Raw genomic sequence first — 26,425 nt, 5'->3', positions numbered from 1 at the left:
ACCTGCCTTGACCACTGTTATGGTAACATACTGGATGCCTTTTACTCTAAAGCATTACCCGGTCTAGGGAACTCGGACCATAATATGATTAAATTAAGCCCTGCCTATGTACCCAGGCTCAGGCGTGAGAAAGTTAAAAAACTGGACGTTAAATGCTGGACTGCTACCGCGACTGGCGCACTTCAGGATTGCCTTGCGACCACGGATTGGAATGTAATAACAGATGGAACAGATGACGTCAACGATGCGGCATTTGCCATTGCCATACAATTCTGTGAGGACACAATCATACCCAAAAAGACTATTAAAATGTTCCCCAATAATAAACCCTGGGTGACTCCGGAATTAAAGCAACTTCTCAATCAGAAGAAGAGTCTATTTAAATCGGGTGGAACTACAGAAGACAAAAAAAAAAAAAAAAAAAAGTACAGAAAAAGATCAAAAACCTGATTAAAGACTGTAAATCCGCGTATAAACGCAAACTTGAAGGTTTTTTTCAACAGTGACCCTAGAAGAGCATGGCAGGGGGTACAGACAATTACAGGTTACAAGCCTAAGAACCATCTGATGGCAGTAGACAATGAGCTCGACATGGCCAATGAGTTAAATGATTTTTATTGTAGGTTTGACACATATGTAGGTTTTATTGTAGATTTTTTTTTTCATTTCCGTTTCCGGTTGAGAGTACGTCGTGCGCATTCTGGCTGCCGCTTCTCACCAGAGCTTTTGTATTGTATTTTTATTTTATTTTTTAATTTTTATTTATTTTTTCTGTGTTTGTGTAGTTTGATGTTTGTTTGTGTGTTTTGTCCGCCGGTGGTGGTGTAGCTCCGGACCCAGTTTTGGGCGTCGGTTCCCTCCAGGCCTTGGTTCGCTGTGGGCGATGCCTGCGCTCCCAGCTGTGGACTGCAGTGAGCTCGTTGCTCATTTAGCATTCGTGGTTGTCCAGCGCTCTGCGCTTTAATGCTTGGCGTGATGTTCCGAGCGATGTTGCTCGGTGGCGTCGCGGCGGCTGTGCAGGCGGTTTGGGACATACCAGCGCTCTGCGTGGCGGAGCTTCTCTGCTCACTTTGTGGATCCACGGCGTGGTGTTTGAGCGATGTGGCTGGCGGCGGCACGGCGGCTGTGCTGGAGATGTGGGACTCGTTTTCATGCGCCTTTCGGTGGGACTGTGGCTGCTACACCACGGGAATTACATCCTTACCCCTACTTGGTGGACTTTTTACTTTTTATTATTTATTCATTTATTTATTATTTTTTTCCCTTTATTTTTTATTTATTTGTCTATTATTGTAAAGCGTCCTTGGGTTTCTTGAAAGGCGCTATATAAATTAAACTTATTATTACATGATTTTAAAACAGAGCAGCATTTGATTAGCATGGAAGTGAGGGGTATGGAGGGTGCAAGTATGGACATTTCTGTTGATAAGTTAAAATCCTTTTTTAGACGCATAAATCCACGTAAGGCTACTGGGCCTGATGGTATCAGCAACAGAACTTTTAAAATGTGTGCAAATGAGCTGGCACAGCCCTTCCAAAGGCTTTTCCAATGGCCCCTTGACACTGGTGTGGTCCCCAGTCTTTGGAAACGATCTTTAATAGTGCCAGTGCCTAAAAACAACAGACCCAGGGAACTTAATGACTTGCGCCCTGTTGCACTCACATCCACTGTAATGAAGTGTTTTGAAAAAATCGTTCTAAACCAACTTCTCTCTGAAGTATCACATTCTTTAGACCCCAATCAGTTTGCTTACCGTGCCAAGGGGGGGGGGGGGGGGGGTCGAAGATGCGCTCCTTACCTTGACCAACAACGTGTATGAGCATCTTGAACACCCAAGGAGTCTGGTAAAAATAGTTTTTATTGATTTTAGCAGTGCTTTTAACACAATACAACCACATTTGATGGTGAGAAAGCTTTTACACCTAGGAGTAAATCCCAGACTCATACTGTGGATTAATGCTTTTTTAACTGAACGCAGTCAGCAAGTAAGATTTAACTCCCACATCTCCTCACTGAAAACAATTAATACTGGAGCACCGCAAGGTTGTGTTCTCTCACCAATTTTATACACGCTGTACACCAATGACTGCCAGGCATCCTCCCCAGCTCATACCTTTAAGTACGCCGATGACAGCACTGGTGGGCTTCCTACATTGACACCTTATCCGTTGAAGGTTTTGAAAGGGAGGTTCAGGGTTTTATTAGGTGGTGTACAGACAACTTTTTATTGGTCAATGTTAAAAAGACAAAGGAAATGGTGATAGACTTTAGCAAAAAAGGAATACCTATCTCCCCATCCAAGATTAATGGCGAACAGATAGAGCGGGTCTCATCTTACAAGTATTTGGGAATAGAGATAGACGACAGATTGTGTTTTAACCAGTGTGCACAGACCAAATGTAAGAAGCTACAACAGAGGATGTTCTTTCTTAGGAAACTCAAAGATTTTAGATTAGACTGCAGTATTCTCCAATTGTTTTATAAATCACTTTTACAGAGTATTTTATCATTTGGGCTAATCTGCGTCTATGGAAATATGCACGTACAGGACCACAAAAAATTGCAGCGCATCATTAAATCAGTCAGCCGGGTTATTGGTGTGAACCAGACATCTGCAGTTGAGCTGTACAATGAGCTTATTTTAAGAAAGATGGATCAAATTTTAACTGACCCAACACATCCTCTGTTCCCAATGTTTTTAAGAAGCACCAGGTCTAATAACAGATTTCTGCAGAGGCCAATCAGGGCAGCAAGATACTACAAAATCATTTGTACTCACAGCAATAAGACTATACAATAACATACCAAAAACATCTGCTGCACTTTAGTTTACTTATCTGTACAAATGTCCTTTTATGCATTTTATTTATTTTATCTAGCGCACAGTTTTTATCTCTTATTGTTTTTATCTTACATCACACCTTTTATCACAGATTTATTTTAATGTGGTATGTCTATTGTCTGTCTATATGTCTTTGGTATGTTTTGAGGAGATGTGCAATATGGACCACTTGAGTTTCCCCCTGGGAGATAATAAAGTTTATCTTGACTCTTGACTTGTGTTACAAATTGTTTTATTTGTACTCTTAGAAAACATTTCCAGAAAAAAGATGACATTTAAAAAATTTCCATTATTTGAACCAATAAAATCCAATGCATTCCTGGGATTTTCATACAAAACCAAACTAATGGACTTGGCAGTGTGATGCCACTCGGAGCCTGCTGTGGAAATTAGTGAAACTAAAGTGTTGATGGTGCTTACACTATAGCCAGTGTTCATAAATGTACCAGCTCATGGACCAGGTCACTGCTGCCAGGCTGAAACTGAGATTGGTTTAAATAATGGAAATTTGTCAGACTTTGCAGTGCAAAACTGAACAGAAACAGGCCAGAGAAGAAAGAGAGACAAGGAAGAATAATCTTACTACACTGGATAATGAAAATAACCAGCGAAAACACAGATATGAGCTGAGGTCTGGTGTTCAACTTTCCTCCTGATCCTGATGAATGTTGAAGTCGTTCAGTTAAATGATGATGATGATTTTCTGTACTTTCAAGCAACGCTTTAATTGTATACTGCTTTTGATATGTATAACAGTGTCATGAAAATTCCAATATAGAAATACAAAATCACTATCCTTTTCCTTAACCTAGCTCAATCTGGCAACCCAACCATTGGGGGGGGGGGGGGGGGGGGGTGAGAGAGAAAGAGAAATCTGTGCCCCAGTGCTTGTTGCAGTTCCTATTTTTAACCAGTAGGTGCAATAATAACTGTAATCCAGCCACTGGGGGTGCATAAGCGTACTCTTGGTGCTGGTCCCAAGCTTGGATAAATGGAGATTGTTTAATAAGATCCTAGAGAATGAGAAAATGCTGAATGAATGGAGAAAGAGAGTGTGCTAGTCCCAATATACAAGAATAAGGGAGATGTGCAGAGCTGCAGTAATTACAGAGGGATAAAACTGATGAACCACACCATGAAGCTATGGGAAAGGGTATTGGAGGTGAGATTGAGAAGAAGCAAGCTGTGAACAGCAGTACGGGTTTATGCCAAGGAAGAGCACGTCGGATGCAATTTTTGCTTTAAGAATGTTAATGGAGAAGTACAGGGAAGGCCAGAGAAAGCTACGTTGTGTGTTTGTAGACCTGGAGAAGGCATACGATAGAGTGCCGAGAGAGGAGTTATGGTATTGTATGAGAAAGTGTGGAGTGAATGAGAAGTATATTAGAGTGGTGCAAGACATGAGAACAGTGAAACAGCAGTGAGGTGTGCAGTTGGAATGACTGAATGGTTCAAGGTGAAGATGGGACTTTATCAAGGATCTGCTTTGAGTCCTTTCTTGTTTGCCATAGTGATGGATAGCTTGATGGACAAAGTGAGGCAAGAGTCACCGTGGAACATGATGTTTGTGGATGATATTGTGATGTGGTGAAAGTAGAAAGGAGATTGAGCTGGGTTTGGAGAGATGGAGGTATGCACTGGAACGAAGAGGAATGAAGGTGAGCAGTAGCAAAACAGAATACATGTGTATCAGTGAGAATGGGGATGAGAGTGTAGTGAAGATGCAAGAAGTAGACGTAAAGAAAGTTGGTGAATTCAAGTACCTGGGATCAACTGTGCAGGAAAACGGGGGCTGCGAGAGTGAGGTGAGAAAGAGAGTGCAGGCAGGGTGGAGCAGTTGGAGAAGGATTTTGGGAGTCATTTGTGATAGGAAAGTCCCAGCAAAAGTGAAAGGTAAGATGTATAAGACAGTAGTGAGACCAGCTGTGATGTATGGATTAGAGACCGTACCCTTAACGAAGAGACAGGAGGCAAAGTTGGAGGTGGCGGAGTTGAGGATGTTAAGGTTTGTGATGGGAGTGACAAGGTTGGACAGGATAAGGAACGAACACATCAGGGGGACGGCGCATGTGGAGAGCTTGGGAATTAAGCTAAGAGAGATGAGACGGAGATGGTATGGGCACATCCTGAGAAGAGATGCAGAGCATGTTGGAAGGAGAATGTTGAGGATGGAGCTGCCAGGTACATGAAAACAAGGAAGGCCAAAGAGGAAATACAGTGCTCAGCGTAAATGAGTACACCCCCTTTGAAAAGCAACATTTTAAACAATATATCAATGAACACAAACAATTTCCAAAATGTTGACAAGACAAAGTTTAATATAACATCTGTTTAACTTATAAGGGGAAAAAGTAAGGTTAATAATATAACTTAGATTAGATTACACATTTTTCAGTTTTACTCAAATTAGGGTGGTGCAAAAATGAGTACACCCCACAACAAAAACTACTACATCTAGTACTTTGTATGGCCTCCATGATTTTTAATGACAGCACCAAGTCCTCTAGGCATGGAATGAACAAGTTGGCGACATTTTGCAACATCAATCTTTTTCCATTCTTCAACAATGACCTCTTTTCGTGACTGGATGCTGGATGGAGAGTGATGCTCAACTCGTCTCTTCAGAATTCCCCAAAGAAAATAATTTCTTTCCACCACAAAGGTGAAGGCTACAAGAAGATCAGCAAAGCTTTGCTTATCAGTCAGAATACTGTAGCAAAAGTGGTCCAAAAATTTAAGAAAGATGGAACTGCAACCATCTCACAGAGACATCCAGGTCGTCCACGGAAGTTAACACCTCGACAGGAGTCTTCTGATGAGAAGGGCTGAAGAAAATCGACATGCAAGTTCCCTGCAGTTATCTAAAGAAGTAGAAAGCTTCGAGGAAACCCACGCAGACACATGTCACTTCCTCTGGCAGGAAATTTCGGAAAGGCAGTGAGGTGAGGAAAGGACTCTCCAAACATTTTACCGAATTGGATGGCTTTATTGGTGAATTATGCCACCAAAAAAGAACTTTACAGCCGAGGAAGGCGAGGATATTAAAAAGTCACTCGACTTTCTGGCAGAAGAGGTTTCTGTTATTAAACAGCAACAGAAAACCATCATGGAGCTGGTGACGGAAGTAAAGTCGCTCAGGCTGCAGAACGCCGAGAAGGACCGGCGTCTCGCCCACCTGGAGAGCAGAGTTGCTGATTTAGAACAGTACACCAGGATGAACGACATCATCGTCACTGGGATCCAGATTAAACCCCGGTCATATGCAAAAGCAGTGACAAGGGAGGGGGAATCTGATGAACGGGGCAGCAACTCCGTGGAGCAACAAGTGTTGGCATTCCTACAATCAAAGGGAATCGATATTGATTGTAACAACTTCGAGGCCTGCCACATTCTACCCAGGAGAGACAAGGAGAACACCGCCATCATCATGAGATTCATCAGCCGGAAACATAAAGCTACACTACTGAAACAAGGAAGGAAACTGAAAGGGACAAACGTCTACATCAATGAGCACCTGACAAAATGCAATGCTGACATCGCCAGAAAAGCACGACAACTAAAGAAAGAAAATAAAATTCAATCTACATGGATCACCAACTGCAAAGTTTTCATCAAGCTGAATGGGACACCGGAGGAGGTGAGAGTTCTGGTCATACGGAACATCGAGGACTTTGACAAATACCAGTGATGACTATCAGGACTGTACAGTAATCAATACCGACGTGACACTACACCAAACCCAACCATGACATACACCGAAATAACTCCATCCATTACTCGGAATACTACTCGGCCCACGCAAATGCTTGTTGATTATGAAAACCTGGAACTGAAACCACATGAATTCACTGACCATAAACTACTGGATACAGAAAATGACAGACCCAGACAATAACTTTTTTTCAACCATTAAGGACAATTGCCACTATTACACAGAGGAACAGTACAATCAGTCCACTAAGGCCGTGGGAAAATTATCAATACACTTCAACAGCAGAAGCATGGACGCTAACTTCAAACACATCAAGAAATACTTAAGTCAGTTTACTCATCCATTCAACATAATTGCCATCTCAGAGACCTGGATTGACATGAAGAAAGGAGTGGATTTCGAACTGGCTGGATATGAATTTAATTATATAAACAGGAAAAATAAAGGTGGAGGAGGAGTGGCGGTGTATGTGGACTGTAATTTGAATTATAAGTTAATAGATGATATGACAACTGTGATTGATAACTTATTAGAATGTTTAACAATCGAAATTAATATTGAAAAAAGTAGAAATGTATTAATTAGCTGTACATATCGAGCGCCAGAAACTAGTATAGAGGCGTTTAAGGACTGGGTAGAAAAGACATTTACAGTAGACAATAAAGTTTTCATTTGTGGGGATACAAATATTGATCTGTTGAACCCTAATAAGTACAGTATGACTGAGGAATTTATTAAACCATGTACAGTATGAGTCTCCACCCAAAAATTACCAGACCCACCAGAATTACTGACCATAGTGCTACCTTAATAGATAATATATTTACCAATGATATAGAGAATAACATTATAAGTGGAATATTAATCAATGATATTAGTGATCTAGTGATTACCAGTTTTTACAATTTATGACTGTAATCATAAGAGAAATGTGACAGACCATAAACTTAAGTATAGAAGAGTTAGGACTGAGGAGGCCATGTTTGCATTAAATAATGATTTATTAATACAAGACTGGGAATCAGTTTATATGGAGAATAGCATTGATAGAGCATATGATAACTTTTTAAGTATATTCAAATTATTATATGATAAAAATTGCCCACTGAAGCAATATAGTACAAAACAAAACTATAATGACCAACCTTGGATTACTAAGGGATTACAAAATGCCTGTAAGAAGAAAAACATTCTATATAGAGAATTTATTAAATTAAGAAGCAAAGAGGCAGAAAATAAATATAAAAAATATAAAAACAAGTTAACAAGTATCATAAGGAGATGTAGGAAGGAGTATTATGGTAAATTAATATATAATAAAAATAATATTAAAGGAATATATTAAATAGCATTATTAAAGACGGTTCTTGACACATTACCCTAAATACTTTAATGACAAAGGTATCGAAAATTATAACATGGGTGTAGTTGCTAATAGTTTTAATAATTTTTTTGTTAATGTTGGACCAAGATTAGCTCAAAATATCTCTGATCCAGTAACAAATGATGATTGTATAGATAATTTTATAAAGAGGAATTCTTGTTCTATGTTTTTTTACACCAGTAGATGAGAAGGAAATTATTGATATAGTCAATAAATGTAGTAATAAAATATCCACAGACTGTAATGATATTGATATGAAACTAGTGAAAACTATTATTGGGGGGGGGGGGGGGATTTCTAAACCATTAACATACATCTGTAACTTGTCATTTCAAACCGGTACATTTCCAACCAATATGAAAATGGCAAAAGTAATTCCATTGTATATATCTGGGGACAAACACAACTTCACAAATTACAGACCTGTTTCTTTACTTCCTCAATTCTCCAAAATTCTTGAAAAACTATTCAATAACAGATTAGATAAAGTCATTGAAAAATACAAACTACTCAGTGATAGTCAATATGGATTTAGAGCAAATAGATCAACAGAGATGGCACTAATGGATTGAAGAAATCAGTAACTCTATAGATAAGAAATATGTCGCTGGGATATTTATTGATCTTCAAAAATCTTTTGATACTATTAATCATGATATATTAATTAACAAGATGGAACAATATGGGATAAGGGGAGTTGTATTAAATTGGATAAAAAGTTATTTGAGCAACAGGACACAATTTGTGAAGTTGGGTGACTGTCTCAACTCGTTTGAATATTGATTGTGGTGTCCCTCAGGGGTCAGTATTGGGTCCTAAACTGTTTATTCTTTATATAAACATGTGCAATGTATCAAAGATATTTAAGATGGTATTATTTGCAGATGAGACAAATGTGTTTTGTTCTGGAACAAATTTACATGAGTTAGAAAACAATCTCTTCAGAATTGTGCAGGTTAAAAAGTTGGTTTGTTCGAAATAATTTATCATTAAATCTGTGTAAAACAAAAATCACGTTATTTAATAATTATAAAATAAATAGGGCAATAAATGTACAGGTAGATGGTGTTGATGTTGAAAGAGTTTCTAATAAATTTCTTGGGGTAATAATAGATGATAGAATTAATTGGAAATCACATATAAAATACATACTAATGAAACTATCAAGAAGCATATCTGTGTTGAGTAAAGCTAAGCACGTCCTGGACTATAATTCACTCCGCAGTCTTTACTGTTCCCTGGTTTTACTGTACTTAAATTACTGCTCAGTGGTGTGGGGAAATACGTATAAAATGTTCATGCAATAACTATACTTCAAAAAAGAGCTACAAGAATAATCCATAGTGCTGGTTACCGAGATCATACTAATTCACTATTCTTAAATTCAAAATGTTTAAAATTCAGGGATATTATAGAATTTAAAACTGCCTTAGTAATGTACAAAGTAAGGAATTATAATGTACCAAGGAATATCCAAATAATGTTCTCAGATAGAGAGGGGGGCTATAATTTAAGGGGGAAATTGAAATTTAAAATTTGCAGTGCTAGGACAACGTTAAAAATGTTCAGTATTTCTATTTGTGGAGTAAAGCTTTGGAACAGTTTGAATGTGGAGCTCTTATATACATGTATTGTATGTGTGTATATATGCGTAGCATAAGTATTTGTATATATGATTTGATCAATATTATACCATGTTGGTATGTCGGTATGTTATTTTTTTTTGTTGATTTTGCTTTCTTTTGTATATATAGTTTATTATGGTGGAAAGTGACGTTTGATTAACGGTGGTATAGAGGGTTAGGATTTGATAAGTTATTTACTTCTTCCTAATCCTTTCCGAACATTATTATGCTATTGCCTTGTGGCTACGCTATTCTGTTTATGACGATGTTTTGATGATTGCATTTTTATTTTTTTGTTGGTTTTTATATCTTCTTTACTGTTCAGAATAAAATCAATCAATCAATTAATCAATCAATCAATCAAAAAAAAAAGCCAAACTGGGGTGACTATTTCCCGGGACACAATACGGCGTACACTGCAGAGGAATGGCATGCATGGATTCCGTCCACGAAAGAAGCCTCTCCTAAAGCTCAGGCACAAAAAACCCTGCCTAGAGTTTGCCAGGACCCATGCTGACAAAAGATGAAGACTACTGGGACTGTATACTCTGGAGTAATGAGACCAAGATGTTTTTGGAACTGATGGCTTCAAAACTGTATGGCATCACAAAGGTGAGGAATACAAAGAAAAATGCATGGTGCCTACAGTGAAACATGGTGGTGGCAGTGTCCTTATGTGGGGCTGCATGAGTGCTGCTGGTGTCGGGGAGCTGCATTTCATTGATGGCATCATGAATTCACAGACGTATTGCTCTATACTGAAAGAGAAGATGCTACCATCACTCCGTGCTCTTGGTCGTCGTGCACTTTTCCAACAGGACAATGATCCTAAACACACATCTAAGGCCACTGTTGGATTTCTGAAGAACAGGATGAAAGTGATTCAGTGGCCAAGTATGTCTCCTGATCTGAACCCAATCGAACAACTATGGGGAATTCTGAAGAGACAAGTTGAGCATCACTCTCCATCCAGCATCCAGTCACTAAAAGAGGTCATTGTTGAAGAATGGAAAAAGACTGATGTTGCAAAATGTCACCAATTTGTTCATTCCATGCCTAGAAGACTTGGTGCTGTCATTAAAAATCATGGAGGCCATACAAAGTACTAGATGTAGTTGTTTTTGTTGTGGGGTGTACTCATTTTTGCACCACTCTAATTTGAGTAAAACTGAAAAATGTGTAATCGAAGTTATATTATTAACCTTACTTTTTCCCGTTATAAGTTAAACAGATGTTATATTAAACTTTGTCTTGTCAACATTTTGGAAATTGTTTGTGTTCATTGAGATATTGTTTAAAATGTTACTTTTCAAAGGGGGTGTACTCATTTATGCTGAGCACTGTACATGGATGTGGTGAGAGAGGACATGAAAGTGGCAGGTGTGGTAGAGAAGGATGCGGAAGACAGGGAGCAATGGAGACAAAAGATCCGCTGTGGTGACTCCTAATCGGGAGCAGCCAAAAGAAGAAGGTGCAATAATAACTGTATTTAATCAAACTAATGAAATTGGCCAAATGAATCTTATCCCAGTTAGTAGATACCACTCCGGAAGTCCAGAAAGACCATGAGTTATTTATTTATTCTTTTCTCAATTCTGTTATCTTGATATAATGACTTCCTTGATTTTGAAATAACAAAAAGTATTTTCTTCAGAACTTATTTTTTCTCATGATATCAAAAAGTACAGTTAAGCCTCACTCACAACCCCCCATAAGTGTTTTGGACACGCACGGGTCGCAGGGTTTGGTAGCTTGCAGGCGTGCCGCAGGGTCGTGGTGAACCCGGGGGAAAGTTTGGGGGAGGAGTACGGGCAAAGTACTTGTCAAGTACAGGTTGCACACCTGACTTCCTCGAGGCGTGGGAAAAATTGTGCCGTTACCCCGTGGAAAGTGTATATCTAATGCATGTGATCAGTGTGTGTGGAGTGTGTGAGACTTGCATTTTACCAGTTTCCTGCGCTCCGAGTTCAGGTCGCATTTGTGAAGCGCGTGTGATGCATGTGATTAGCACGTTACAATCACTCATAACTTGCATGTGACTCAAGCCAGGAGTGGGTACAAAACCAGCGTGTCAGCAGCATCTGTCTTTCGACTGACGAACAGTGGATATTTTGTGGGAAAAATTTAATTTTCAGTTTAAAGTTTAGAAAATGGGACCCAAGAAGAAGCGAACAAAAGTGAAGTAACCCAACCTGAAACAGCAGAGGGGGAGGAGGAGGAAAAGTTTGATGATGGTAGCAGCACCGGCGAGCCCTGCACGGACAGAGAGAAGTTTGCCTTCAAGCCGGCAGAAGGCACAGTACCCCGCCAGAGGGATTTTCACAGGTAAATACACATGCTTTAAACATTCATTTCAGTATATATATGCTTATGTAATTAATATTATATACAGTGGTGCTTGAAAGTTTGTGAACCCTTTAGAATTTTCGATATTTCTGCATAAATATGAGCTAAAACATCATCAGATTTTCACACAAGTCCTAAAAGTAGATAAAGAGAACCCAGTTAAACAAATGAGATAAAAATATTACACTTTGTCATTTATTTATTGAGGAAAGTGATCCAATATTACATACTGTATCTGTGAGTGGCAAAAGTATGTGAACCTCTCGGATTAGCAGTTAATTTGAAGGTGAAATTAGAGTCAGGTGTTTTCAATCAATTGGTATGACAATCAGGTGCGAGTGGGAGCCCTGTTTTATTTAAAGAACAGGGATCTATCAAAGTCTGATCTTCACAATACATGTTTGTGGAAGTGTATCATGGCACGAACAAAGGAGGTTTCTGAGGACCTCAGAAAAAGCGTTGTTGATGCTCATCAGGCTGGAAAAGGTTACAAAACCATCTCTAAAGAGTTTGGACTCCACCAATCCACAGTCAGATTGTGTACAAATGGAAGAAATTCAAGACCATTGTTACCCTCCCCAGGAGTGGTCGACCAACAAAGATCACTCCAAGAGCAAGGCGTGTAATAGTTGGCGAGGTGACAAAGGACCCCAGGGTAACTTCTAAGCAACTGAAGGCCTCTCTCACATTGGCTAATGTTAATATTTATGAGTCCACCATCAGGAGAACAATGAACAACAATGGTGTGCATGGCAGGGTTGCAAGGAGAAAGCCACTGCTCTCCAAAAAGAACATTGCTGCTCGTCTGCAGTTTGCTAAAGATCACATGGACAAGCCAGAAGGCTATTGGAAAAATGTTTTGTGAATGGATGAGACCAAAATAGAACTTTTTGGTTTAAATGAGAAGTGTTATGTTTGGAGAAAGGAAAACACTGTATTCCAGAATAAGAACCTTATCCCATCTGTGAAACATGGTGGTGGTAGTATCATGGTTTGAGCCTGTTTGGCTGCATCTGGGCCAGGACAGCTTGCCATCATTGATGGAACAATGGATTCTGAATTATACTAGCGAATTCTAAAGGAAAATGTCAGGACATCTGTCCATGAACTGAGTCTCAAGAGACATTGGGTCATGCAGCAAGACAACGACCCTAAACACACAAGTCGTTCTACCAAAGAATGGCTAAAGAAGAATAAAGTTCATGTTTTGCAATGGCCAAGTCAAAGTCCTGACCTTAATCCAATCGAAATGTTGTGGAAGGACCTGAAGCGAGCAGTTCATGTGAAGAAACCCACCAACATCCCAGAATTGAAGCTGCTCTGTACAGAGGAATGGGCTAAAATTCCTCCAAGCTGGTGTGCAGGACTGATCAACAGTTACCGGAAACGTTTAGTTGCAGTTATTGCTGCACAAGCGGGTCACACCAGATACTGAAAGCAAATGTTCACATACTTTTGCCACTCACAGATATGTAATATTGGATCATTTTCCTCAATAAATAAATGACCAAGTATAATATTTTTGTCTCATTTGTTTAACTGGGTTCTCTTTATCTACTTTTAGGACTTGTGTGAAAATCAGATGATGTTTTAGCTCATATTTATGCAGAAATATCGAAAATTCTAAAGGGTTCACAAACTTTCAAGCACCACTGTATGCTGATTTTCATGCATGTTTCGGCTAACGATGCCCAGAAGTGAGGACACTGCAATCCCATCATCGCTGTCAGGCCATTGTGCCATGCTCAGTGATGAGGACAAGGACATCCCAGCACCCCGTCCCACCACTCAGCAGGACTAGGAGTCGGACAGCAGCTCGGAGTCAAAGTGTGTTTCAATGCCCAACTGTTGGGCTATTTAGTTAGGATTTTTTACAATGTAATAAAATGCGTTATTCCCTTACGTTTTATTATTTGACATTTGCGTGGTAAATTAATTCATACTCAAAAACAGCAAATGAGGTGGTCTTCTTCCCTTCTACAATGCTACTTGCTACATGATTGGTTCCTTGGTTCCGCCCCAATATACTGTATATACCCAGAGTCTTGCCCCTATGGAATTTTTATGTCAGTTATTCATATCAAAAGCAGTATATAATGACAAAGTGTTGCCTGAAAGTACAGAAAATCATCATCGTTTAACTGAACGACTTCAACATTTATCAGGGTCAGAAGGAAAGTTGAACACCAGACCTCAGCTCATATCTGTGTTCTTGCTGGTTATCTTCATTATCCAGTGTAGTAAGATTATTCTTCCTTGTCTCTCTTTCTTCTCTGGCCTGTTTCTGTTCAGTTTTGCACTGCAAAGTCTGACAAATTTCCATTATTTAAACCAAGCTCAGTTTCAGCCTGGCAGCAGTGACCTGGTCCATGAGCTGGTACATTTATGAACACTGGCTATAGTGTAAGCACCATCAACACTTTAGTTTCACTAATTTCCACAGCAGGCTCTGAGTGGCATCACACTGCCAAGTCCATTAGTTTGGTTTTGTATGAAAATCCCAGGAATGCACTGGATTTTATTAGTTCAAATAATGGAAATTTTTGAAATGTCATCTTTTTTCTGTGAACGTTTTCTAAGAGTACAAATAAAACAATTTGTATTGCATAGCTAAGACTAGTAGGGTGTGTGTTTTTTATCTTTCAAATGTTAGTAATGTTAAGATTGAATAATTCCTAATGCATACACTAAGTAACACAATAGGCACTGTGTGAAAACCACTTAAATGTTCAGTATTAATTTTGGAAACAAAATTTTATGGAAATTATTCTGCGATCATCCACCACTGTTGTCTTGTGTGGGCGTCCAGGTCTTTTTGCATTGATGAGTTCACCAGTGCTTTCTTTCTTTCTCAGGATGTACCAAACTGTAGATTTTGCCACTCCTAATATTGTCGCAATTTCTTGGATGGGTTTTTTTCTGTTTTCGCAGCTTAAGGATGGCTTGTTTCACCTGCATGGAGAGCTCCTTTGACCGCATGCTTTCTTCACAGCAAAATCTTCCAAATGCAAGCACCACACCTCAAATCAACTCCAGGCCTTTTATCTGCTTAATTGAGAATGACATAACGAAGGAATTGCCCACACCTGCCCATGAAATAACCTTTGAGTCAATTATCCAATTACTTTTGGTCCCTTTAAAGGTCCCATGGCATGAAATTTTCACTTTCTGAGGTTTTTTAAATGTTAAAATGAGTTCCTCTGACCTTCTTAAGTCACCCTAGTGGCTAGAAATTTCATAATGTGTAAACAAAACTATGACCAATATTTGAGAATGGCGCATCAAAACGGCGCGTTGAGAAGCTCTTCCCTTGCCGACGTCAGCAAGGGAGATGATCCCCATGCCCCCCCTCTGGATTCCCACCCACTGTATGGATTGCTCGCCCAGCTCAAAAGTTGCCACCAAACATGGAAGTTGCACTGTACATGGATGTGACAACACAGAAAGGAGTCTGTTTTTACTGCCGACGGGAGAGCCCCTGAAGACGCAGCGGCTTAATTTTATTTACTTCAATAATACGCCGTCGAGTCTACCTAAGACGGTGTATGTTTGTCGGAAGCATTTTCCTGATGAATGTTTCCACAACTTGGGACAGTACAGGGCAGGTTTTGCACATCAACTGTCACTGAAGCCTGGGTCCGTACCAAGCATCCCTGCCGCATCAGCCACAAACAGCGAACAAGTAAGTGTATAACTGTTAAGTCGTTTTGCCGTGTTTTAAAATCGGTGCCACGTTAGCCTTGCAATGGCTACATTAGCTGTGCAGCTAACCGCTCCCTGCAGTTAGCCAGGTACTCTGCGCTACAAAACCAAAAAAGCATGCAGCATGCTCTGTTATAATAGCCAATCAAAACAGTTTTTACAAAGACACCCACATTCTTTTTTTTAAGTCACTCGTTCATTTTATTTGTTTGTTCAGTAAAAACCCAAACATTTGTTGAATTTATTTTATTTCCTCGCATCGCACCTTAATGACGTCAGCGCGCGGTATTTTTCCCTTCGCGGTTTGTTCCTTCTCTCTCGCCATAGTAAGACACCCACATCCGCTTGTTCTGACCCACTGGAGGTAGCGTCACAGTGCTGTTAGCCAATCAGAGATAACACGTTTACATGTCATGAATATTAATGATAAGACCCGCCCCCACCCTCTACCCTTCCCCGCCTCCTGCTTCTCATTAGCAAAACGATGCACTGGGAAAAGCGCTGAAATGGGGCTTTCTCCCAGGAGGCTATATCTATGTGCCGAGGGTTCATTTCGAGAAAGGCTGCGGATATAACATCCGGAAACCTCCACAAGCCCGTTTAAAGCATCAACAAACCACCATGCCATGGGACCTTTAAAAACAGGGTGGCACATGTTAAGGAGCTGAAACTCCTAAACCCTTCATCCAATTTTAATGTGGATACCCTCAAATGAAAGCTGAAAGTCTGGACTTTGTCCATTATATAACTATAACCTGAATATGTTTCAGTAAACAGGTAAAAAAACAAAATTTGCGTCAGTGTCCAAATATATATGGACCTAACTGTATATACCCAGAGTCTTGCCCCTCATGTCACGTGCGCTGCGTGCACACCACACATAGGGGTAGAAAGTGAGATGTACTTCTGTCTTGCGGGCCGCACAAATAGCAAGTGTGGAATACTTATGTAGTACTTCTGAGGCACGTCACTCAAACAACGACCGTGCGTCACTCATGCGACTGACTTGTATCCGCTAAAAGAGAAGCTGAAGACATAAACACACCTCTCTCTCTCTCTCTGAAGATTTCAGCTCTGACAGCACTCACTGACTCACCGTTGGAAGCGGTTCTCTTCTACACGTCCTCTGTCTTTGTCAGGAAACTTAAAGCTACAGTTTTACCTCTGACTGTTACAGTGAGCTGACACTGGAGACTCCTTCCTTAAGTTAAACAAACATCTTCCGACAGAAAACTTCACCATACCAATTATACCCTTTTTTTGTTGTTTTGTTAAATTACATCTTTTTAATCTCTTTATCATCGGGCTTAGATTATGTGACTCATCCACCGTACAAGTCCCTCTGAAAGAGCTGTTACTATAGAAACAGTACCATATTAGAATGAGTGCACTGTCAGAGCTGCTGTTATAGAAAATTAATCAACACCTTTTGATCAATCAGAATCCAGAATTCAACAGTTACATGGAATAATGTTATAGTGAGTATTTCTGCACTTCTCTGTTTCCATACAGGTATAAACACCTTTATAAGAGATTAGGAATGTGTTCATTCTTCTCATCACTGAATGGATTATAATAATAATATTTTGTGAAATAAGAGTTGTATCACCTATATCCACCAGTCTGTATCTCACATATGAGAGTGAATCTCTCCCTGATAAACACACACTCAACTGTTTTACTGACTTTACTGAGCCTTGTTCGACCTCACTGACCACAAATAACACCTACCTTTTAAAACTTATTTCAAGATTATTTAAAACATTATAGAATAACAAGGAATTGCAATAATTATGCAGTATTTTTATTCACACCCCTCCTAACTTCAAACCTGTTGAAAAAAGTGAAAATTTTATGCTGTACCTCTTACTGTAATGCTGACTTCATCACTGTAGTCTGTGTAGTAGTCTGTGTTTGTCCGTGCGTTCCGCCTGCGCGCTCCACACTGAAACCCGGTTTCTCCTGCAGTATCAACTGTCACATTGAGTGTGTTGGTGTCTGTAGCCACAATGTTCACAAACTGCGAATCCTGATTATATTTGTCCCAGAGAAACTGCCATCCAGCCCCCTGCTGCAGCTCACAGCTCAGAGTGATGGTGTCTCCAGTGTAGACGGAGCTCTGAGGATTCACTCTCACAGTCGCTTTGGGTTTTTCTGTTGGTATGAAATGATGAAGGTGTCAGAGCTGCTTTTCACTTCACAACAGAAGCAATAGATTCACTGTGCTCATTAAATGCTTTCAGAAATATTTCTAAAATAAACATTTATTTTTTTTCGCGGTCCAAATCCTGCGCTCTGATTGGCTGGCGAGCGGGTCTGTATCCTAAATGTTTGGCAGCATTTCTCAGGAGAATAGCATTAATTTTACAGCATGGATAGCGATAACGACAGTGTTCACAGCGAGAGCGAGTTTCACTACCCTGAGGAAGAAGAAATAAAATAAAACATTTCAGCAGAAAGCTAAAAACCTCTAACTTGCTCACAGTTTGATCTCATTAGTTAATGAGGCCCATTTTGGACCATGTTATCCTCATACATAATATTACGTTCGGTAAAAACTTTAAACCAGGACAATCTCTTCTTCAAAGTTTCACCAAATAGCTTTATTTATGCAATATAAAGGTCATAATACTGGATAACTTTGGTCGAGCAAAAACATGGCTGAATCCTGAATGACTCCTATTTGTATAAATAGGGCACTACATAGGCGGCAGAATGTAGTGTTTTTCCTGCCATGGAAGTGCACTTGTATACCGAGGAGGAAGCCATTTGCATTACAGCCGTGAATGAGGATTCAAAATGGCGGCTCGGCTCGGTTTCCCCTTTCGGGCGCTCTCGCTTTCTGTTAGAATTTGGGAAAGAAAAATAAATAAATATATTAAGAAAGAAACTGGTGCCGACGAGACAAACTAAACAAACAGGGACTCAGTTACTGACAGCTCAAAATCTGAACCCTAAAAAATAATGGAAACATATTAAATTAAAACAAAACCCCCACAGACTGACCTGATACAGTCAGTGTACCAGCATCACTGATCTCTGAATCCTGTCCTCTGCAGGTGTAGGAACCACCGTCAGAGTCACCAACATACCAGATATTTAACTCCTTTGAGGTTATAGATCCTCCAGCTGTGTAGAGGCTATTATTATTCTTATACCAGCTGTATGGCCGCTGAGTGTCTCCTCCTCCCTGTGTGTCACATCTGAGAGTAACATGCTCTCCAATGAACACATGTGCATCAGGCTGAATGGACACCACAGCTTTAACTCTCCCTGCAATAATAATAATGATAATAATAAAAACAGAGTATATTACATTATCTTTATTTTGTTTGTATTTTGTTTTGTACAGCAGTCTCACATAACATTTTGTTAAGGGCCTTGAGGAAATTGGTTCCGGGGGGAAGTGACCATGGGGAGGAGAAAAGAGGAACACGGGGAGAGAGGAGAAAAAGACGTGAGAGGAGTGAAGAAGTTGTATGCAAGTGTTCGGTCTGCAATAAACTGAATTTCTGTAAACCGCCTGTAGCCCGTTTATTCCACGCCCCGGTAAGGAGGACGGGAGTTTCCACGCACTTGCGCCAACTTTTAGGGTTACAGGCTGGTGTCAGCGGTGTTTTCGTTGTTACTGGAAGATTCGTGGTTTTTTTTGACCGAGCAGTGGGCTAAGTTACTGGGGCTAGCTGAGTTTGACAGTGAGTGCATTTTGGATGAACACTGCTAATCACTGAGTGCTTATGCAAGTCACAACGTTTATCAGCTGCTAGTCTTCCAATCTCAGGCGACGAAACATGAGCTCCGATGAGGAAGTTGTGCTGTTTGCTCCACAAAATGCATCTACAACTGAAGCAAATAGGAACGAGGACGCTGCTAATGTTAGGCTGGGTGAGTCTACTGCTGGGGACCAATGTAATTCAATTAAAAAAACCTTTTTATTTGTCACATGCACACTTCATGAACAGTGAAATTCATCCTCTGCATTTAACCCATCTGAAGAAGTGAACACATGCACACACACTCAGAGCAGTGGGCAGCCACACACAGCGCCCAGGGTGCAGTCAGGGGTTCGGTACCTTGCTCAAGGGCACTTCAACCCAAGGCCACCCCACGTTAACCTAACTGCATGTCTTTGGACTGTGGGGGAAACCCACGCCAACACGGGGAGAACATGCAAACTCCACACAGAAAGGCCCTCACCGGCCACTGGGTTTGAACCCGGAACCTTCTTGCTATGAGGCGACTGTGCTAACCACTACACCACCATGCTGCCCACGGTCACAGTAAGGACAAAGAAAGTTTTTCTCTGTGGAAAGCCAGGTTAGAGCTCACTGTACAAGCGTGTCCTGCGTCTCAGCAACAGAATTTAGCTACCATTTTGCCAACTAGGCTAAGCGGCGATGCCTTAGCATACTGGTTATCACTGCCACCCGCCACACTGAAGGACTATGATGCGTCTGTTTCCCGACTGACTGATGTTTTTGGCGGCAAGCAGTTTTGCAACATTTTCAGACTTTTGTGAATGCCCGTCAGCGCATGCCGAAGGAGCTGCTTGAAGTTTTTGCTGCAGAGATAACTAGGCTAGTTTTTGAAGCGTTTCCAAATTATGGAAAGCCGGCTATAACTATGGAGCGGTTCTGACGATTTGTTGCTGGACTAGACCCAGTTTTGCAAGTGAAGTGCCACGAACATGGGGCTACCACGTTGGAGGAGGCCCTAGCAGTGGCGTGTAAGTGGGAGCGAGCACAAGAAGCACTTCGGCTTGCACAACCACAGAATGCAGCCACCACTATTTCCAGTTCTAACACTGGCTCACAACCAGTTGCACACCTCACAACAAGGGTGTCCACCAAAGCAGCAGCATCCTCAGACCAAACCCCTGATGTATTATCAGCCATCAAACAACTGTCAGCGGAAGTCCAGACCTTGAGGTTGGCGGTGACTGACTTAAAACGACACAAGTCTTCACCATCCAGGCATGAGGACTTCAGGCAGCACCAGCGCTCACCAGAATGGTCCCCTCATCATCGGGGAAGAGCAGCTTCACGCTTCTTTCCGCATGCATCACCGCAGAGATATCAACATTATGCTGGGTCACCAAGGTGTGGCTTCTCGCCGGAGCAGGGGTATTCTCACCACCATCAATCCCCAGACCAAAGGGGAAGACGCTACCCCAGCTCACCCCCATCTTCGCCACGTCAAGGACCCCAGCGTTTCTCCAGTAGCCGGGACGGCTACAACAGCCATCAGAGCCGGGAACCAATTTCCTCAAGGCCCTTAACAAAATGTTATGTGAGACTGAGTATGAGTAAATAGTTTTGGCACCTCTTGATGCACACAATAAAATTTGTTACCTTGTTAGTATTGAACCAAATGTTGACAAATTTGTTGGGGGGCAAATTGACATTATGAATTTTCTGCACCTGCAAGCTTTAACTTTAAAAAATATCCAGGTTTAGAATTAAGACCGACTGTAACATTTAAACATTTTATTACATCAGTAACATGTTCATGTGTAACATATCTGAGTAAAAACCACAGAAATATTCCCTGTCCTGACTTACCAGGCAAGTGAGAAGTGCTGTTATAGAAAAAATTAAAATAAAAAACTCTGGTATGGTGTGATTTGGCCTGGTGTGAAGCAGAGGGCTCTGATTTATACTTTGTACCTTCAGATGCAGCAGCACACTCACTGTGTATCTTATGTACATCCAGAACATTTAAAAACAACATTCACAAGATACAAGAGCCAAAAAATCTTTGTCAAGTTTCCAAGTCAAACTGTAAAATGTTTAATGTCACTGTGCATAAAAATCCCTAAACACACTGATGCACTCTGTCTCTAAGGGAACTTTCCTCTGCTGTCGTGATTGTCATGACCTGTGTCTCAAATCTAAAATTCAGACCTTATATTCAAAAGTATTTACTAATCTAGAGAATCCTGATGGCTGGTACACAAATCAGACCTTTTGACCTTCCCAAGCTACTTTGAGTGCTTGCTAAGATCATACAGTCAATTAAAAAAAATTGCTTTGAGATTTTGCTCATGTTATCTGCCTTGGTTTATCCCATCGCTTCATTCACTCATGTTTGCTAGTTATAATGTCAGTACAATAAGCTTGCTTAGACATCAGAATGAGCAACATACTGAAAAACTGCAGAGAATTTCCTGCTGAGGGTCTGTTAGAAGAGTTTACAGCAGAACAGGACATGACTTTGCTGCAGAACTGTAAAGAGATTCAGGTGTGTGTTGGAAAGTGAATGTGTGTTCATGAGGCTCGATTGTCATGTCCAAAACTGTCAATCAGCTCATCAACCACACCCTGTTTTATCACCAAATAACACCAATAAAATTCATTGATCATGAGATAAGATTTTGAGGCCGATCTCAGGGTCCATTTATAAAAATGACAGCACTTTTGCTGAAAATAATTGGGGTGAGATGTAACTTAAAATGGAAGTTTGACACTTTTCCCATAGAGTAACATAGAAATGGGCGGGGTTACAACTGTACTGCAGCCAGCCACGAGAAGGTCTCAGAGACAATTTTGGCTTTACTTTTGAATCCCTGTTACTATGACAACCCATATATACAGTCATATATATATATAATAAATATAATAAATATATATATATATATATATATATATATATATATATATATATATATATATATAACTGGTTTTGCTGGGATCATAGTTTGTGAAGTACGTCCACATCATTGTTGCTTTGTGTCGTCTGTTCATTAATGCAATAACATACACTAAGCTCATGTCACATGGGATCACCTGGCTTTGTCTGTTCATACTGGAGCATTTTTAGTACCAGTATTGATGCATCTCTAAAGTAAAGGGATTTTTATGTCAAATTAAAGAACCACAGTGAAACTCATGTAAAAGTATTCCCATCAGAATTTTTGTTGGTCATTGTTTTCTTATTTTATTACCATTATTTATCTGAAATGAACATAATTCTTCTGAATGATTATTAAACAACGAGTAACAAATTCTACACAACCTTTATAGCCCCATTAGAAAGAAGAAATTTACACAATATAAAGGATCAAGTGTATACAGTATAAATCACCTTGAACATGGGCCACTGGTATCAGTGAAACCAGCACTAAAAAGGGAACAGAAACAGAAAACATGACGTAAATCTGAAAATTATTCAGTATGTTCATGGAAACAGCACATTGTAGACACAAAAGATTCAATCTTATTCAGAAAATCTAAACTACCAGCTGTAAGAAATACAACCCCGATTCCAAAAAAGTTGGGACAAAGTACAAATTGTAAATAAAAACGGAATGCAATAATTTACAAATTTCAAAAACTGATATGGTATTCACAATAGAACATAGACAACATACCAAATGTCGAAAGTGAGACATTTTGAAATTTCATGCCAAATATTGGCTCATTTGAAATTTCATGACAGCAACACATCTCAAAAAAGTTGGGACAGGGGCAATAAGAGGCTGGAAAAGTTAAAGGTACAAAAAAGGAACAGCTAGAGGACCAAATTGCAACTCATTAGGTCAATTGGCAATAGGTCATTAACATGACTGGGTATAAAAAGAGCATCTTGGAGTGGCAGCGGCTCTCAGAAGTAAAGATGGGAAGAGGATCACCAATCCCCCTAATTCTGCACCGACAAATAGTGGAGCAATATCAGAAAGGAGTTCGACAGTGTAAAATTGCAAAGAGTTTGAACATATCATCTACAGTGCATAATATCATCAAAAGATTCAGAGAACCTGGAAGAATCTCTGTGCATAAGGGTCAAGGCCGGAAAACCATACTGGGTGCCCGTGATCTTCGGGCCCTTAGACAGCACTGCATCACATACAGGCATGCTTCTGTATTGGAAATCACAAAATGGGCTCAGGAATATTTCCAGAGAACATTATCTGTGAACACAATTCACCGTGCCATCCGCCGTTGCCAGCTAAAACTCTATAGTTCAAAGAAGAAGCCATATCTAAACATGATCCAGAAGCGCAGACGTCTTCTCTGGGCCAAGGCTCATTTAAAATGGACTGTGGCAAAGTAGAAAACTGTTCTGTGGTCAGACGAATCAAAATTTGAAGTTCTTTATGGAAATCAGGGACGCCGTGTCATTCGGACTAAAGAGGAGAAGGACGACCCAAGTTGCTATCAGCGCTCAGTTCAGAAGCCTGCATCTATGATGGTATGGGGTTGCATTAGTGCGTGTGACATGGGCAGCTTACACATCTGGAAAGACACCATCAATGCTGAAAGGTATATCCAGGTTCTAGAGCAACATATGCTCCCATCCAGACGACGTCTCTTTCAGGGAAGACCTTGCATTTTCCAACATGACAATGCCAAACCACATACTGCATCAATTACAGCATCATGGCTGCGTAGAAGAAGGGTCCGGGTACTGAACTGGCCAGCCTGCAGTCCAGATCTTTCACCCATAGAAAACATTTGGCGCATCATAAAACGGAAGATACGACAAAAAAGACCTAAGACAGTTGAGCAACTAGAATCCTACATTAGACAAGAATGGGTTAACATTCCTATCCCTAAACTTGAGCAACTTGTCTCCTCAGTCCCCAGACATTTACAGACTGTTGTAAAGAGAAAAGGGGATGTCTCACAGTGGTAAACATGGCCTTGTCCCAACTTTTTTGAGATGTGTTGTTGTCATGAAATTTAAAAATCACCTAATTTTTCTCTTTAAATGATACATTTTCTCAGTTTAAACATTTGATATGTCATCTATGTTCTATTCTGAATCAAATATGGAATTTTGAAACTTCCACATCATTGCATTCCATTTTTATTTACAATTTGTACTTTGTCCCAGGCGGCACGGTGGTGTAGTGGTTAGCGCTGTCGCCTCACAGCAAGAAGGTCCTGGGTTCGAGCCCCGGGGCCGGCGAGGGCCTTTCTGTGCGGAGTTTGCATGTTCTCCCCGTGTCCACGTGGGTTTCCTCCAGGTGCTCCGGTTTCCCCCACAGTCCAAAGACATGCAGGTTAGGTTAACTGGTGACTCTAAATTGACAGTAGGTGTGAGTGTGAATGGTTGTCTGTGTCTGTGTCAGCCCTGTGATGACCTGGCGACTTGTCCAGGGTGTACCCCGCCTTTCGCCCGTTGTCAGCTGGGATAGGCTCCAGCTTGCCTGCGACCCTGTAGAAGGATAAAGCGGCTTGAGATAATGAGATGAGATGAGACTTTGTCCCAACTTTTTTGGAATCGGGGTTGTACAGAAGTCACTATTCTGCTCATTAATGCCTTTATTTAATGAAAATTGCTTTATTTAAAGTAAATATTATGATTAAAAGTGTGATAATCTCAGCACTGGGACATAAACCCATGTCCTAATGACACAAACTCATCACTCAGGACATTCAGACTGCAGATGGAGAACTTTATACCCCACCACTCACTCTAATGAAGACACAAAGAGAACATTTACTCACAGAGCATCACCGGGAGTGGACTGAGCTCCATCCTGTAACTCTAATGACTGACTGAATGAGGTGTGGTGTGTGTTCAAGTCTCCACACTTCCTGTGGTTTCTCGCTTTCAATCACACTACAAGGAAAGAAAGAGAGGATGAGTGTATCCCAGATCTTTAACTTCTCTTTTAGTGTGTACAGGCACTGTATCTGCTCTTCCTTCCTCTTTCCAGAAAAATCTTCAATACTTTGTTTTTCTCAAACTCTCACATACAAAAAAGAGCGCACAGTAGAGACTCCACTGCATTAAATCAAGAGAAGCTTAAAGCTTGACAAGCTACAATTTCTAGGTTGCTCATCTTTCATCCAACTTCAAGCTCCTTTGAGTTTAGTGTTTAATTTTCAAAGCATTGCTGGGATATTTATGAATGTTAGTTTCAAAATGATGTGGCCATCTAAGTCAATCCATCCTTCCATTATCTGTAGCTGCTTATCCTGTGCAGGGTCGTGGGCAAGCTGGAGCCTATCCCAGCTGACTATGGGTGAGAGGTGGGGTACACATTCAAACATAATAACATTCATAAATTATTCAAAACCTAGATGTTTTTGGACTGTAGGGGAAACCGGAGCACCTGGAGGAAACCCACACAGACAGAACATGCAAACTCCACACAGAAAAGCCCCCATCAGCCATTGGCCTCGAATCCAGAACCTTCTTGCTGTGAGGCGATAGTGCTAACCACTACACCACCATGCCAAGCTATCCAAGTGTGAAAGATATTTATTTCTGTACGTAGTTTCTCAGAAGCCCAATTCATGTGTGTATTATTATTGTTCTTCTGTGGTGGTTTATAAATAGAGTAGTAAATATCAAAACAGTTCAACTGAAAGAAAAAGTGGAAATAAAGTAAGAGTGTCTGTTTAAGCATAAACGTTTAAGACAGATCACTTGTGAGAGGGAGGTAATTCATAAACTCACAGAACACTTTACAGACATCCCAACCTGCCAAAATTCATTTCAGGGACACCCCCCGCCCAGAAAATTTTGGATTTGGTTGATGTGATTTCCTGCATTCTGGTGGATTTTGGGGTGGCCTTTTGGAGATGAACAATACCCGAATTCACTCAATTCACTCAGATTCATAGCTGACACCCTGGCTTGGGGACTTAGCTGCCCCCAACCCATAAACTATGATAATTACAATGTGCCATATATTAAGCTCCTTACTGATGCCCCTTTTCCACCAAATCAGTTCTAGGGCTGGTTTGGGGCCAGTGCTGCTGCGGGTTCACAACTCGTTCAACTTGCAAGCCAGCTGAGAACCAGTTTGCTTTTCCATAGCTCGGGGTGCTAAGGGGAGCCACGTCATTACGTCACTGTA

The 26,425-nt window shown here is 40.5% G+C and overlaps 1 protein-coding gene across 1 annotated transcript in view; it reads right to left on the bottom strand.

Moving 5' to 3' along the window:
* Positions 1-25,095, bottom strand: part of LOC132882162 (sialoadhesin-like) — a 216,871-nt gene extending 191,776 nt beyond the window's left edge. Inside the window, exons 1-3 of the mRNA XM_060915433.1 lie at positions 25,065-25,095; positions 22,696-22,731; positions 18,619-18,885 (exon numbers count right to left, since the gene is read on the bottom strand). Coding sequence (XP_060771416.1) covers positions 18,619-18,885; positions 22,696-22,731; positions 25,065-25,095 — 334 coding nt within the window. The remainder of the gene's footprint in view (positions 1-18,618; positions 18,886-22,695; positions 22,732-25,064) is intronic.
* Positions 25,096-26,425: the final 1,330 nt, after the last annotated feature.

The sequence above is a fragment of the Neoarius graeffei genome, chromosome 1, assembly GCF_027579695.1.
Source record: "Neoarius graeffei isolate fNeoGra1 chromosome 1, fNeoGra1.pri, whole genome shotgun sequence".
In the NCBI taxonomy this organism is placed as follows: Eukaryota; Metazoa; Chordata; class Actinopteri; order Siluriformes; family Ariidae; genus Neoarius; species Neoarius graeffei.
This window is presented reverse-complemented; position numbering and strand designations above follow the sequence as displayed.